General features: G+C 44.5%; 1 protein-coding gene across 1 annotated transcript in view; it reads right to left on the bottom strand.

Moving 5' to 3' along the window:
- Positions 1-9,668, bottom strand: part of fam83e (family with sequence similarity 83 member E) — an 11,620-nt gene extending 1,952 nt beyond the window's left edge. Inside the window, exons 1-7 of the mRNA XM_063215750.1 lie at positions 8,923-9,668; positions 7,358-7,504; positions 4,638-4,762; positions 3,527-4,000; positions 3,314-3,370; positions 1,870-2,080; positions 991-1,161 (exon numbers count right to left, since the gene is read on the bottom strand). Coding sequence (XP_063071820.1) covers positions 991-1,161; positions 1,870-2,080; positions 3,314-3,370; positions 3,527-4,000; positions 4,638-4,762; positions 7,358-7,504; positions 8,923-9,450 — 1,713 coding nt within the window. The 5' untranslated portion in view covers positions 9,451-9,668. The remainder of the gene's footprint in view (positions 1-990; positions 1,162-1,869; positions 2,081-3,313; positions 3,371-3,526; positions 4,001-4,637; positions 4,763-7,357; positions 7,505-8,922) is intronic.
- Between the last annotated feature and the right edge of the window lie 4,943 nt (positions 9,669-14,611).

Here is a 14,611-nt window from a genome sequence, read left to right as displayed (position 1 = left end):
TTACTTGAGAGACAGGCATAGTAGTTTCATTTTGCCAAACAGTTTACAGTAACAGTACAGTAACCTCACCTGTACCCGTCATCACAACTCATCAGTATGAGCCTAAAAAATGGGGTCAGCCCTATGTTCCCAAAGTTCTATGTATTCTGTTGACAAGATTTTTCTTATTTCAAATACTTTTTCTCAAAAACATTTTTTTAGCTGACAGGTTAGGATGGGTTTTAGTCTAGGCACAGCGACAGAGTAGCATTCTTTCACTTAATAACAGAATTAGGTATCAGCCGAGTGGAGAAGGTATTTTGACAGTGTAAGGTTTGACGGTAGACTACCCTACTTTACGGCTGTGGGAGCATACAGTAGGTAAGCCTAATGCTCCCGGAAAAAAAAACGAACTGTCCTGCTGTGCCATACTCAGCTCTGGTTACAAAAAAAAAAGCCCAGCAGCGACTGCACTTCCTGAGGGTGCTAAAGAAAGAACAACTAGACACAAGTTTGCTGGTGACCTTTTACCATTCCACCATAGAGAGCCTGTGACCTATTCAGTGTCAGTGTGGCACACAAGGTGCACTGAGGCTGACAGGAAGAGACTGCAGAGAGTGACCAACAGAGCACAAAACATCGTAGGCTGCCCCCTGCCTCCCATAACTTCCATTTACAACTATCGCTGCCTAAACAGAGCCAGGAGTATCAATAAAGACGACTTGCACCCTGGCTTCCATCTGTTCACACTGTTGCCCTCTGGCAGACGCTACATCAGCCAAATAAGTCAATCAGTCAAAACAGCCAGAACTAATAGAATAGAATTCTTCCCCAAAGCTGCCACAATTCTGAACGTATACTTGCTGGACTGCATAAGGACTGTGTTCATCTATCAAGGAATGTGTACACCTCACAGGGAGGCAAAAAAAATCATTACACTGTGTGTAATGGCAATAAAAAGGCTTTCTATTTCTATTTCTATTTCTGTTTCTATTTTCTATCTCTACTCACGTTGCTCTGTGTGCCGTGGCTGGTGCTCAGGTCCATCATGGAGCGGCTGATGTCAGACACGGCGGCCTTGGGCCCGCGCTTCGGGGTGCTCTGCTTACCCTGGAGCTTCCTCAGGATGTCACTGAGGGCTGTGAAGTTCTCCCTCTGCGGCACTCGCAGGATCAGAGGTCGCTACAGAGGAGATACACACAATTTAGCAATCTTTACTCACATAACAGTGCTCTAACCAACCTACCTTAAAGAATCATATTCATTGGCAGGATCATATAATGATGGAATAACAAGTGCATGGCAATGGCTACTTTCATTTACTGTTTATTTTAGGTGGTAAAGGATCCTTGTGCCAGGCTAATATGAGGAAAAGTCATCAGTTTTGAAGAAAGTTTGAAGTTATAATGTAAGTTGGCTATGATTATGTCCTTGTTTGTAAGTCCTTTTGGTTATAAAGCGTCTGCCAAATGCAATGTAATGTAATGTAATGTAATGTAATGTAAGTGAAAACTTATACAAGATAATCAGACATTGGCGTCCCACAAACAGTCCATGAGCCAGGGGGAGAGATCTGTACCATCTGGGGCATAAATTCTAATAATGTTTTTGGCAAGGCATATCTACCCACTTCTATAAAAGGCCTGATTGCAGTCACGGAGTGGTAGCAAAATCACTACTACCCCCCATAATAGAGTCTATTAAGGGGGAGGGGGTAGTAACTTCAAAAGCAAAAAAAAAGTGATTCGCTACCACCCCATACCTTGCCAAAAAACATCTTTAGCATTTCTGTCCCCAGATGATACCAATCGCCAACAGTTGGGGTTCTGGCCCATGGCCTAAAGCTCAAAAATGAATTTTCATTTTCAAAATTTGTTGGCAGAAGTTCACCTTTGCATTTCCAGATCTGCTGTTTGCTCGGCTATCCGGTTTGACATCCTCATTGACACTGTTTCTCCTGAGTGAAGAATCCCTTGGACTGGTCGGGGAGAGCGGATTTGGGAACACACATTTAGGACTCCATAACCTCTCCTGAGAAGCACTGAGTTTGTTCAGGTGCTGCCTGTCCTCATCAGACTGCATGGACAGCCTGCGTACGGGTCTAGAGAGAAAGAAAGAGACAGACAGAGAGAGAGAGAGAGAGAGAAAGAGAGAGACAGAGAGAGAGAGAGAGAGAGAGAGGTAGGTTCAAAGTGTCATCAATTCTATTGATGTGTCTGTATTTGTACCATAACACATCAGCACCACTTGTCCATAGCTGGGAACTATACTGTTTGTTCAGTGTGACATTACAGGCCCAGCCCCCAATGGTCCAATACCATTTTCGGCCCAGGGACGCCTGATTCCTTAACCTTTTAAAATGTGGCCCCTGTTATCAGTTTGCAGTTACCAGAAAAGCAAGGACCAACTATTCCTAAAGATTCTGTTTAATATCATAGTAGAGTAGTATGGTGAATTCAGATAAATTGGCTTTAGGCCATTCTTTGGGCCATTGGCTTGTAAACATGCAAAAATTGGCCCAATTTACCTGATTTCACCCTACAATAGCAAAGGCTTTTCAACAACTATTACAAATTTTAACTGATCGGCAGGCATTATTTAGGCTACTTCTTCCCTATTTACACAATACAGTTTAAATATACTGTATCAGCACATAAAGAAAAGACACTCAAAGAAAATTTGTTTGAATGAAGTGTCTACTTGGACCTATTTTTTTCCTTTGCTGGTGGAGCGTTGCATGCAATGTGATGAGACGACTTACCAGGTGACAAATATACATAATTAGGTCACATAGCTCACATTCTGTAACCTACAGTATAATTACAGTTTGATATATGCTTACACAACTGTGCACACAGACAAACAGAGACACCCCCACCCCCAAAAACACACAGACACAGGCACACGCACCGGCAAGAAACAAGTTGGTAATAACTGGTAAAGCAACTTCTGTCAAATCTGATGACCAAGACGTGTTATTAAACATTTGCACTTTTTCTCCATCTCCTTTTGTTTGACTGTCAACTCCTTGTGAGGCTCATCAAGACGGAGAAACATTTAATAAAATAAAACTGATACCTTCAGCAAAAGCCTTTATCACAGTATTACCTAACATCGTTTTTTTTTTATTTCCAGGGGCATCGAAATATGCAGTTAGGGTGAGGGAAGATATGGGACTGTCACTGTGGTCTCATGAATGAGGGGGGCCCAAAGGTAGATTTTTTTAATACTTTGTACACTGTATCATATTCTCCGATAAAGGGAGTCCATTGGAGCTGGTTCTGGTTGTACATAGTGACCAGAATTTGTTGCTACGCCCCTGTTTAGTACCAACCTGAATGTGGCCTGATCCTCCTTCCACAAATTGCCTGGAGCTACATTGGGGCTTGTCCTGCAAATTATCATGAATTAAACATGTTTAACACAACATAATAAAATATAATGAAATAAGATACTAGCTTTTCACCTACTATATCACAACCATTTTTCAAATAAAAATAATCTCACAATCCAAAATTCCCATTTCAAGAAAAAGAAACCTGCTCACCTGTTTTCCCCGCGTGCTGCTAGGTTAGCATGTGGGACCATTGCCTGGGGCTGGATGGGTTTCTCCTCAAGCTGCATCGGCTCCTCAAAGATGGGCTCGCGGTGCGGCATGGGCCCCTCCCCCACAGTAATTCCCAGCGGGAGGCCCCCAGGAGCCAGTATGGGTGACTCAGGGACCGTCGGCACGAGACCAAGGGCCTCCCAGTCGATCACCTGGTCCGCATAGGCCGGTGGGGGACTCAGGTAGCTCTCGGCTGGAAGAGGCTTGACGCCGCTCATGTCCAGGTTCTCCGGCCTTTGGTGCTTGGAGACCGGGGTCATGTCCAGGCCTGGGGGGCGACCAGCCTTCCAAGTGTCGGGGATGGGCAGGGAGGCGGCGTAGAGGATTCGGAACTCGCGGTCGAAGGATTCCACCACGGGCCCACTCATGACCATCACCAGCTGCCGGTGCAGGTGGGCGTCCATCCAGGTGAGGCTGAGGGGGAGGAGAGGGTAGAAGCATGAGTGCGTGGGTACACATAGGGTCCAGCTCAATATGGTACCTCCCGTCCACTCCTTTTGCTTGTGGCTGTCGCCACGGCACCATGGAGTAAACAATAAGGTTTCCCTGCTGTCAGCCTTGACAGAGCATAACTGTTTTGGGGTAGGGTTTTCCCATTCAATATCCCGATTGCAAATGAGAAAATGACTTGAATTGAATTGTGCTTTTGTGAGATATTGAATAAAAGTTGTCTTGTTTTGCATCATGAGGACACAAGCGAAAGGAGAGGATGGGAGATGTCCTACTGCGTTGGACCCATAATAATGCAACCAAAGAGCGGCCTAGCAATCAGCATATAGTAGGAGCACAATAATCACTGGATAATTGTCTCCAATGCATCCATTTTTAGTCTGCTGTAAACCTACGTATCTGTAGATTGTTTGTGCAGATGGGCCCATTCATTCCTTGCTGAAGAGAGTCAACTACATCATAACAACATTACCAAGACCCTTAAGGAACAGATAAAGCATTGTCAGATTGTCATTACCATTTTGGTGACAATAATTTCGTAACAGAGGCTCTTCGCAAAGGGCTTTTAATGTACTGAGCTTGCTACAGCACAACCTCTTACCTGTAGCTTCCCACCATGACCTTCTCCAGATCCACTAGTAGGAAGTTCTCCTTCAGCTCCCCCTCCACCGTCTTCCCATCTCTGGTGCAAAAGGTCTTGCCCCCCATGATGCGCACCCGTATGTTCTACGATGGAGAGATGGAGAACAAATGCCCAAAGGCAGGAATTGAATTAGGCATGAGCCATGTGGAACAAGTTGTAAAAGGACCTCAAACTAACAGAACTATAATTCCTTTGAACAACTTTAATTCAAGCCCGAGAGCACTTGAGACTGCATCCCAAATTTGTGATACATAACATGATCTGTTATTTCCGTCATTGTTTGTTGCCGTAATGGCAACTTTTTCTGCCTGTTGGCCAGTCCTGGCCTTGAAAAAATGACTTCTTTAGTCTGAAAGGGACGCTCTCCTGGTAAATTTAATGTTAAATAACAAAAAAAATAAGATCTTAAAAATAAGATCTTGATCTCTGACTTTGACAGAGAACCATGACAATGACACTAGATCGTCTTGATTGTCACACTTGATTGTCATTATTCTTTGTACGCAGCTTCCTCTAAAGAATTCCTTTGATATTTGATATTTTCCTGCTTGATGGGTCTTCTTCAGAAGTGTTCTGAAGAATAGGGGGCGTGCTGTTTTTCCAGAAGTAATTTTCCGTGGAACTTCTGCCATTCATAAGAGTTCAAGATCAAATGAAGCCGCAATTGCTTACAGCTTTGCACATTTCATACTGTTCATTTCCAAGGCTTTCATTTGACTGTAAAATGGCTTAGCCAATTACACTGGAAGGACACTTTTTCTGTACCTATTTCCATGAAATGACACACAAGGTTTACCCTACGGATGGAACTGCACCACTTTCCCATAAAGATTTAAGTCTGTATATGTTCCTGCCCAACGCTTGGGCAGGTAATCGATCTTATCACTCAAGCAGATGAAGTCAATTACTCAAAAAGGATTATGTGTCCCCCCTGACGTCCCACAAGTTAATCCAGGCTTCATAGACATTTCAAAACTATGTTAATGCCATCTCTGACCCCCTGACAACTGATCTTATCTCTGCTAGTTAGTTCACGCAAATCACAGTGATGAGCAAGGCTGGCGAATGCAGAGGAACCTGTTCACCATAGCAGTCTGTCTCAGCCCAGTGCATTCATTACATTCCAGCCAATAACATGGATAGTAAAAAGATAGCACTGCTGCACTGTGAGGAATACCTCACCAATTTTGTTCTCTTTATCATTTAGCATTAGTCCGAATATGAAAGGTCTAAAACGTATTATGCTTGTTATCACAATACCATCCGACTTAGTGTGGGTATCTTGTAACTACAGTTCACTTAAGTTCACTTAGGTTATAACAAATGCAGACCTATAATCATGATTTGTCCTACAGGCAAACATAGCGAGCGCACACATACACGCACACGCACACGCACGCGCACACACACACACACACACACACACACACACACACACACACACACGGGCGCATGGATGTATGATGGCAGGCACAGGTACACTCACTCACTCACTCACTCACTCACTCATTGACAGAGAGAGAGAGAGAGAGAGAGAGAGAGAGAGAGAGAGAGAGAGAGAGAGAGAGAGAGAAAGAGAGAGAACATACTTGATCATTAAACAGCATTCAGTCAGTTTCCAGTGCCATCATGAAAAAGACAGTACAAAGGTAAATTCCAAAGGTGTCTCAGTAATGTGATTAAAATGAGCCGTAAATTATATTTAGTCGTGCAAACTAAAAAGTCACGCCAAAGCAGAAGACAGAGTATGCTTGGAGGGACAGGTGAATCATTTTGAATGTCTATGCCCAGAAGCACTGTCCCATACCTCTTAGCCATGCACCATTACATTACAGTAGTAGTAGTAGTAGTAGTAGTAGTAGTAGTAGTAGTAGTAGTGGTAGTAGGAGTAGTAGAGTAGAGTAGAGTAGAGTAGAGTATAATTTATTGATCCCAGGGGGAAATAAAAGTGTCAGTAGCATACATACATACATAAATACAGAGGACATAACACACTAGCTCAGTGTTTCTCAAAGTGGGGCGTAAACCCCCCTGGGGGGGCGCGGAGGCATCTCAGGGGGGGCGTGTGACATCTAATTTTGGGTTTTTTCCCCCCAAGGAAATGATTTCCTGTCTCGCCAATAAGTCAATAAGTTTAAAGCCCTCACCAACATTATATGATTAATTGTCATGAATTTGAATAGCATAGGAAATGAACACACATCTGCATTCGACTGCAGTCCCTCTTTGTTTAATACCACCAGTCACCTTTCCTTTGATTCTGCGCACCGATCGCAAAATCAGTCTGCGCGAATACCGCTGTTGCTTGGGGGGGCTCGGAAGCATTCAAACCCTCTGAAGGGGGGAATGATGGAAAAAGTTTGAGAACCACTGCACTAGCCATTACACACATCCGTAAACATATATTAACCATGTATAGCTCAATCTTACATAGCCTACATACAGCCCTCTCTGAAGGTTGTTGTTATATGTTCAATAGTATACTGAAGTGTTCCTTGTGATTTGTAAGGCAAAGTTACAGAACTGAACAAGAGTACTTGGGGAGTGCAGACCCCCACCAAGCCAGCTTACACCGTCACAAAAAAGGAATCAACTTCAGCCATGGTTCATACCAGCACACTATCAAAAGTTGAGAATGAGCATTGATGAGCTGTTTTGTATGAGTGTGAGTGACTCACTGGGTGCCGTAGCCTGTGCGGTGTGAAGTTCTCCTCGACGGTCCTCTGGTTGAGGATGATGTAGACTGGGATGCCGAGGGAAGCCACCGCATGGAGGTCACCGATCACAGCACTGTCCGACAGTCTGTCTGTCACTATGCCAACGACCTAGGGCAAAACACAGGACCATTACAAGGGTCAGTGCCAGGGCTTTTTGGTCATTAGTCACTAGTCATTCGGCCTTTCTACTAGCCAGTTTTATTGTCAGTACTTTATTGTCAGTATTTTCTTTACCATGAAATTTGTACATATAAGCTGAGAAATGAGATGATATAAGATGATCAGTGCAATGAACATAGCGTGTTAAATGAAGCTACAGGGGTCGGACAAAATAACTGAAACACCTTTTGGTGTGGAAAGTTTCATGGCTCAAGTGGACCAGCCTATTGACCAATCTTCATTAATTGCACATTGCACCAGTAAGGTGAAGTGTGAAGAGTCAATTAACAGGTTAAGAGCAGTTTTGCTCAAAATTTTGCGATGCACACAACATTATGAGCCGGGTGGCATATCAGAGTTCAAAAAAGGGGAAATTCTAAGTGTGCGTGTAACTGTTGCATTTTTGAACAAGACAGCAAGTCTTTGTGATGTATTAAGAGCCACAGTATCCAAGGTAATGTCTCCATACCACCAAGAAGGATGAACCACATCCAACATTCATCATTAAGTGACATTAGGTTTTGGTAAAGACAGCCAAAACAATTTCAAATTTTGTTGTGACATTGACATGACATTGACATTATGACTCATCCATGACTGTGTCATGTCACAGTTTTGTCATGGCATGTGTATTGCCCGTCATTGCATTTGGTCAGTGTGTGATACCAGTGAAGTTGAAAGTTGAGCGGAATTGTTGAATAGTTTGTCCTGTCCTTCCTATTGTTATGTCATGTCTGTTATGGGTGAATGTGTATTGTATTTGTTAAATCTTTGTTTTTATCATGTCATAGGCAATACAACCTGCCTGGTGTGTACCTTACCTGCTGACAAAAATTTCCCCATTGGGGACAATAAAGTTTCTAACTAACTAACTAACGTATGACGCCGGCATCAAGTAAACTGGAACCAATTATGACAATATAGTATACCGATTATTTTTCTTTGTTTGACCAAAAAGATGGTACCAGTTAAAAACAAGAAAAGGTTTTTGAATAGGTATAGGTTTTCTTTTGTCCCTGTTTCTGTTAACCTACTGAACGCAGGTCATTAACAACTACCATCCTGTAATGCCATGTATGTATGTGGGTGGTGGGCTGTGGTGGATATGCACTTGAGTGTTTCTATGTATGTGTGTGTTTATTGTTGTTTTTGTTTTTTGGCGTCATGTGTATGTTGTGTGTATGTGGCAGCTATGTATGTCCAAGACAAATTTCCTTCGGGACTATTAAAAGAATCTTGAATCTTGTTTGCTGTAACACTGAATAAATAACAGATGTAATAAAGATGCAATAAGATGTAAACAGATGTAATACAGTCACTTTTCTCTCAGTTTTCACTGTCTTCTATAATATGTCTTTGCCTCTTACCTTTTTGGCTCCCTGTATGAGTTTCCTGACCACCTCTCGTATGGGCGGCGCAGCCTCCTGTGGCGGGCTGGTGTACACGCGGGCCTGGCCCATGCAGTCCCACGACTCCCTCTCGGGCCAGCCCAGCTCCAGTGGGGGCGCCGGTGTGTCCGAGTGCACGGGGAAGTAGCGTGCCGAGAAGTCCTGCAGCATCGCCCCCTGGCCCCCTTCCCCTTTCCCATCCCCATCCACCACGGTCGCAGATGGGTCCCCTGCTGCGCCCCCCACCAACATCATGTCCTCCTCCAGTACCACCTGGCTGACGCGGTAGTCGTGGGCCCAGGCGCCCATCTGGTTGACCTCCTCGGGGGACAGGAAAGGCCCCAGGCGCTCGGCGTTGAGCTGCATGTAGAAGGCCCCGGGCCCCTCGTTCAGCAGGCACTCCAGGGCATAGCGCTCTGACTCGCTGTGCATGAACTGCGGGCAGGCCTCCGTCAGTGGCTGGAAGACTGCATCCTCGTCCAGGCTCTGCTCTTGGGAGTTTGACATGGTGGCGGTGAGTGGTGGTGGTGGTGACGGTTGGTGGTGTTCTGTCAAAAGTGTCTGGTGATGTACGAGCTACCGGCAGCCCATTAACATAGCCTTAACCCAAAACTTAACCCTAACCCAAAACACCCACCAGGAGCGATTTTTTGTAGCTCAGCTTGAAGGGTAGGTCATATTGACAGAACACCGACGGTGGGCTCCCACCCTTGCTATGCTGTGTGTGTGTGACTGCAGTGAAAGACTGTGTTTGGCTTCAGCCTTCAGTCAAAGAGGCCTCTGACTGTGCAGGTAGTGAGGTAACCGATGCAGATCTTTACATAACTGGTGCCACAGCAAACAGAGGACTTGTGTGAGTGAGTGTGTTTTGCTGTTTTGTGTGTGACTTGTGTGTGAGTGTACTGCTGTTGATGATCAAAATGCACCGGATTGGGAGGATTTCCAAGCAGTTTCCTTGACATGGAGGTAGTGAGCAATTGTTTATTCCACAAACTTAGTGAATTCATCCAAAAACTTGAAGCGTTCGTCAAAGAGGTCTTATCAGAAAAGTCCACAGTACATCCAACAGTGAAACCACCACAAGTGGACTCCAGGGTCCCTCCCACCTGTGAAACCAGGTCAAAAAAGAAACGTGCAAACACTTAAAGAAGAATGAGATACCCTACCTTCCTCAAACAAGTAGCACATAACTTAGTAACATGTCTATTGAGGCACAAGGTTACACTGCATATTGAAAGGAAAGCCTTACATTGAACGGCATGTAAGAAGCGAAAGAGATAGAAAAGTAGATCAAGAGGATCTCGACCCTCACCCATTTCAGCACTGCTGGTCACATCCCAGGTGAGTCCTCCTGGCAGGTGGCCCTCCCCTCCCCTCCTCCATTCTCCTCTCTTCTTCTCCTCTATCTTTACTACAGCTGACGCTCAGTCTCTCTGTAACTTGGACCACACACTGCCACACACAAAGCTGGAAAGACAGTCCCAGCCCGTGTTTCACCATTGACTAGACTCCATTACAAATCCATACAGAACACGTGATTATGTGTCGTTACACTTGACAATTCAACAGCTCAAACATCTAGACTTGCACGACAACCATAATAAGCCCTTCTATTGTGTTATAAATATCCCGTATTTCTATTGAGTTAGGCGTAAGATATCTGCCCTGTGTCACTCCCTTGCGCGTATCGTGTCCTCTCTCCTTTGATGCAGGATGTACAGTGGCACGGTGTCATTGCTCCTGCCTGAGTGTACTGTGCAAGAGAGGGGAGGGGAGGCTTGTCTCTTGTCACTGGTCCTACCAGACGAACTGGTCTTCGAGGTTAAGACATCCTCATGGCATCCGACACCCTCAGCCAATCAGGCGCGACCCTGGGGCTGGCTCTGCCCTATGACTCCTATCAGCTGTTCCCCAAGGGATGGATTTAATTCTGTGATGGCATTTTGTGTGCACGTATAGTAGCAACGGCAGCCAACACAGACACACTGGGTTTCAAACAGTGGGGAAAGTACCATCATACCTCATTATACAGCTGATTTGATTACTCTTAAGTGATGCAGACACAGTAGAATGAGGAAGTAAGAACGAGACAGAGAGAGAGAGAGAGAGAGAGAGAGAGAGAGAGAGAGAGAGAGAGAGAGAGAGAGAAAAAAAAAATACACTGCTCACCAATAATGAATACACCCCTTTTGAAGAAGTAACATTTTGAACAATATTTCAATAAACACACAAGCTATTTCCAACATGTGCTTACAGTACATTTAATGTAAGAGCTGTTGAGCTTACAACAGAAAGGTAAGGTCAGGCCAATAATATAACTTCAATGCCACATTTTTCCATTTTTATGTTATTATGTTGATGCAAAAGTGAGTACACCCTTATGTTAAACTCCCATAGAGAGCCTCATGATCTGCTTTAGAAGACAAATACTGTGTGCAATTCTAGCTTATCATGGTTTCATCAGAGACAAACAGACTGAGGATATGGGCTACTGGAAGTAGGTCCTGTGATCTGATAACACCAAGATAAACAAATTTGCTTTAGATGGTGTCAAGCATGTGCGGTGGTAACCAAGAGATAGTACAAAGAAAGGAGTCAAGTCAAGTCAAGTCAAGTCAAGTTTATTGTCAATTTCTTTACATGCACTGGTCATACAAAGAATTTGAAATTGCGTTTCTTGCTCTCCCATGCAGACATAGACTAATCTAGGTAAGGACATAGACAGTATAGACATAGACAGTACTCATACATGGACATAGACAGTATGGACGTAGACATTGCTCATACAGACATTTAAAGTGCAAGACTGGACAACAGAAGACTTGTAGAGAACATACATTAAGAGGAGGTATTTTGTTGTTCTTTTTTCTAAAAGTCCTTTATAGCGTTCTGACATAGTAATAGTAGCATTTGAAGAAATAAATAATTAAAAAAAGGTTTTTATTAAATACACCAGCAGCAGTATGTGTGTGTGTGTGTTTGTATGTGTTTTGTGTGCGTGTGTGCGTGTGTGTGTGTGTGTGTGTGTGTGTGTGTGTGTGTGTGTGTGTGTGTGTGTGTGTGTGTGTGTGTGTGTTTAGTGCAGGTAGAAAGTGCGGTGTGCGTCTGTGTGTGTTTACCTGTGTATGTGTGTGTGTGTGTGTGTGTGTGTGTGTGTATGTGTGTGAGTATGAGTTGTGTGTCAGTGTGTGTATGTTTGGGTTTAGTGCAGAAAGTGCAGTGTGCTTGTGTGTGTGTGTGTGTGTGTGTGTGTGTGTGTGTGTGTGGTGTGTGTGTGTGTGTGTGTGTGTGTGTGTGTGTGTGTGTGTGTGTGTGTGTGTGTGTGCATGTGTATGTTTTGAGTTAGTGCAGGTTGAAAGTTCAGTCACAGATGTAGTAGTGCAGGTGGAATGTTCAGTCGCAGATATGGTGGTGGGGATGAGGGGGGGAGCGTTGTCAGTGGCCTGGCTGGCTAGAGGCTGACAGTGAAGGGAGAGTGGGTTGAGTGTTCAGTATCTTGATTGCTTGATGCATCGTGCTGCTTTGCAAGCCTGGTGGTAACGGGAACGGAGGCGCCTGTACCTCTTTCCAGAGGGCAGGAGGCTGAACAGTTTGTGTGCAGGGTGGCTTGTGTCTTTGATGATCATCAGTGCTTTTCGGGTGAGGCGTGCGGTGTAAATGTCCTGCAGGGAGGGGAGTGGTACTCCAATGATCTTCTTCGCTGTGTTCACAACACGCTGGAGTGTCTTCCTGTTTTTCCCCGTGCAGCTTCCTCCCCACACTGTGATGCAGCTGGACACGACGCTCTCTATGGTTCCTCTGTAGAATGTTGTCATGATGGAGGGTGTAGCACTTGCCTTCTTTAGTTTGCGCAAGAAGTAGAGATGCTGATGGGCCTTCTTCGCCAGTGATGTAGTGTTGTGGTCCAAGAGAGGTCGTCGCTGATGTGCACTCCAAGGAACTTGGTGCTGCTCACTCTCTCCACAGCATCACCGTCGATGGTCAGTGGTGGCAGTTGTTTTTGGACCCTCTGAAAGTTGACGACAATCTCCTTGGTCTTGTTGACATTCAGCAGGAGGTTGTTGTCTTTGCACCATCTGGCCAGCAGGTCTACTTCTTCTCTGTAGTGGGTCTCATCGCCCTTAGTGATGAGGCCCACCAGTGTTGTATCATCCGCAAACTTCACTAGATGGTTAGTGCTGTGGGTCGTTGTGCAGTCATGTGTCAGCAGCGTGAACAGCAGGGGGCTGAGAACACAACCTTGCGGAGCCCCCCCCCGTGCTCAGGGTCAGGGTGCTTGAGGTGTTATTCCCTACCCGTACTGCTTGTGGTCTCTGCATCAGGAAGTCCAGCAGCCAGTTTGCAGAGGGAGGTGGGAGGTGCTGAAACCTAGTTTGTCCAGTTTTTGATGAGTTGTTGTTGGTATTATGGTATTGAATGCTGAGCTGAAGTCAATGAACAGCATTCTCACATATGAGTCTTTATTGTCCAAGTGGGTGAGGGCTGGATGGAGGGCAGAGCAGATTGCATCCTCCGTGGATCGCTTGGCTCGGTATGCGAACTGGTAGGGGTCCAGGGTGGGGGGTAGGGTGGCTTTGATGTGTGACAGGACTAGCCGTTCGAAGCACTTCATGATTATGGGCGTCAGTGCTACAGGACGGTAGTCATTGAAGCATGATGGTGATGATTTCTTCGGCACGGGTATGATGGTAGCAGCTTTGAAAAGTGATGGGATGACTGCTTGCTCCAGAGAGATGTTAAAGATGTCTGTGAAGACATCCTTCAGCTCTTCTGCACAATCCTTCAACACTCGGCCAGGTATGTTGTCTGGGCCAGCTGCTTTGCGTGGGTTGATGGTGGCCAGTGTCCTCTTCACACTGGCAGAGGACAGGTACAGGGGTTGATCATGGGGGGGAGGGGGAGTTTTCTGTGGATGAGTGTCATTTTGTGCTTCCATGCTCGTCCCATGTAATGTGGAACTCACATGGTTTGGGGTTGCATGAATGCCATCAAAATTGGGAAGCTGAATTTCACCTAAAGGATCCTCCCTGGGAGTTTGAACCAGCATAATTTCACAAATATTGGGAAAAAATGTAATTGATGTTATATTACGTAATAACATTAGGGTGCGTTCAGGTAAGCATTGGGTGTCTCATTTCTTTTAATTCTACAGACCAACCACCACAAATTTACTGAAATTGTTGCAACATTACTACTCTATCTGTTTAAAGTAATTTGAGTGGCATAATACTTTTTTGATGGGCAGGGGGAACCCTCATATGGAGGGTGACAGAAGAAAGTAAATTTCCAGTCTTGCCAAAATAAGAAATCGTCAAGGTAAAATAAGGATGATAGTGTTTTCTGATGTGATAAAAACTGGAAAAATTGATATGTTTTTAGGTTTGAATGTGTGCCTTTAATCTGGAAAAACATAGTTGTGGCAACATTGTGATGTTTAAATATCTAAAAATGTAAAAAAAATAAAAAATAAAAAAAACATCGGCCCATTTTGGCTGAACATGTTAAGGTAATTTGGGCAGTTTTTTTCTAAGGGAATTACCATTCATATTTTTTTTTACAAAAACAATGTGACCATTATTGAAGATGGAGGTGTCAGGGGAGCTCTTTTAATGAGGTTGTGATATATTTTTGGAAACAGATGTGTTGAAAAAAAATGGATGAATATTAA

This window comes from Engraulis encrasicolus, chromosome 14, assembly GCF_034702125.1.
Source record: "Engraulis encrasicolus isolate BLACKSEA-1 chromosome 14, IST_EnEncr_1.0, whole genome shotgun sequence".
In the NCBI taxonomy this organism is placed as follows: domain Eukaryota; kingdom Metazoa; phylum Chordata; class Actinopteri; order Clupeiformes; family Engraulidae; genus Engraulis; species Engraulis encrasicolus.
Note: the sequence above shows the minus strand (reverse complement) of the source record. Positions and strands in the feature narration are given on the sequence as shown.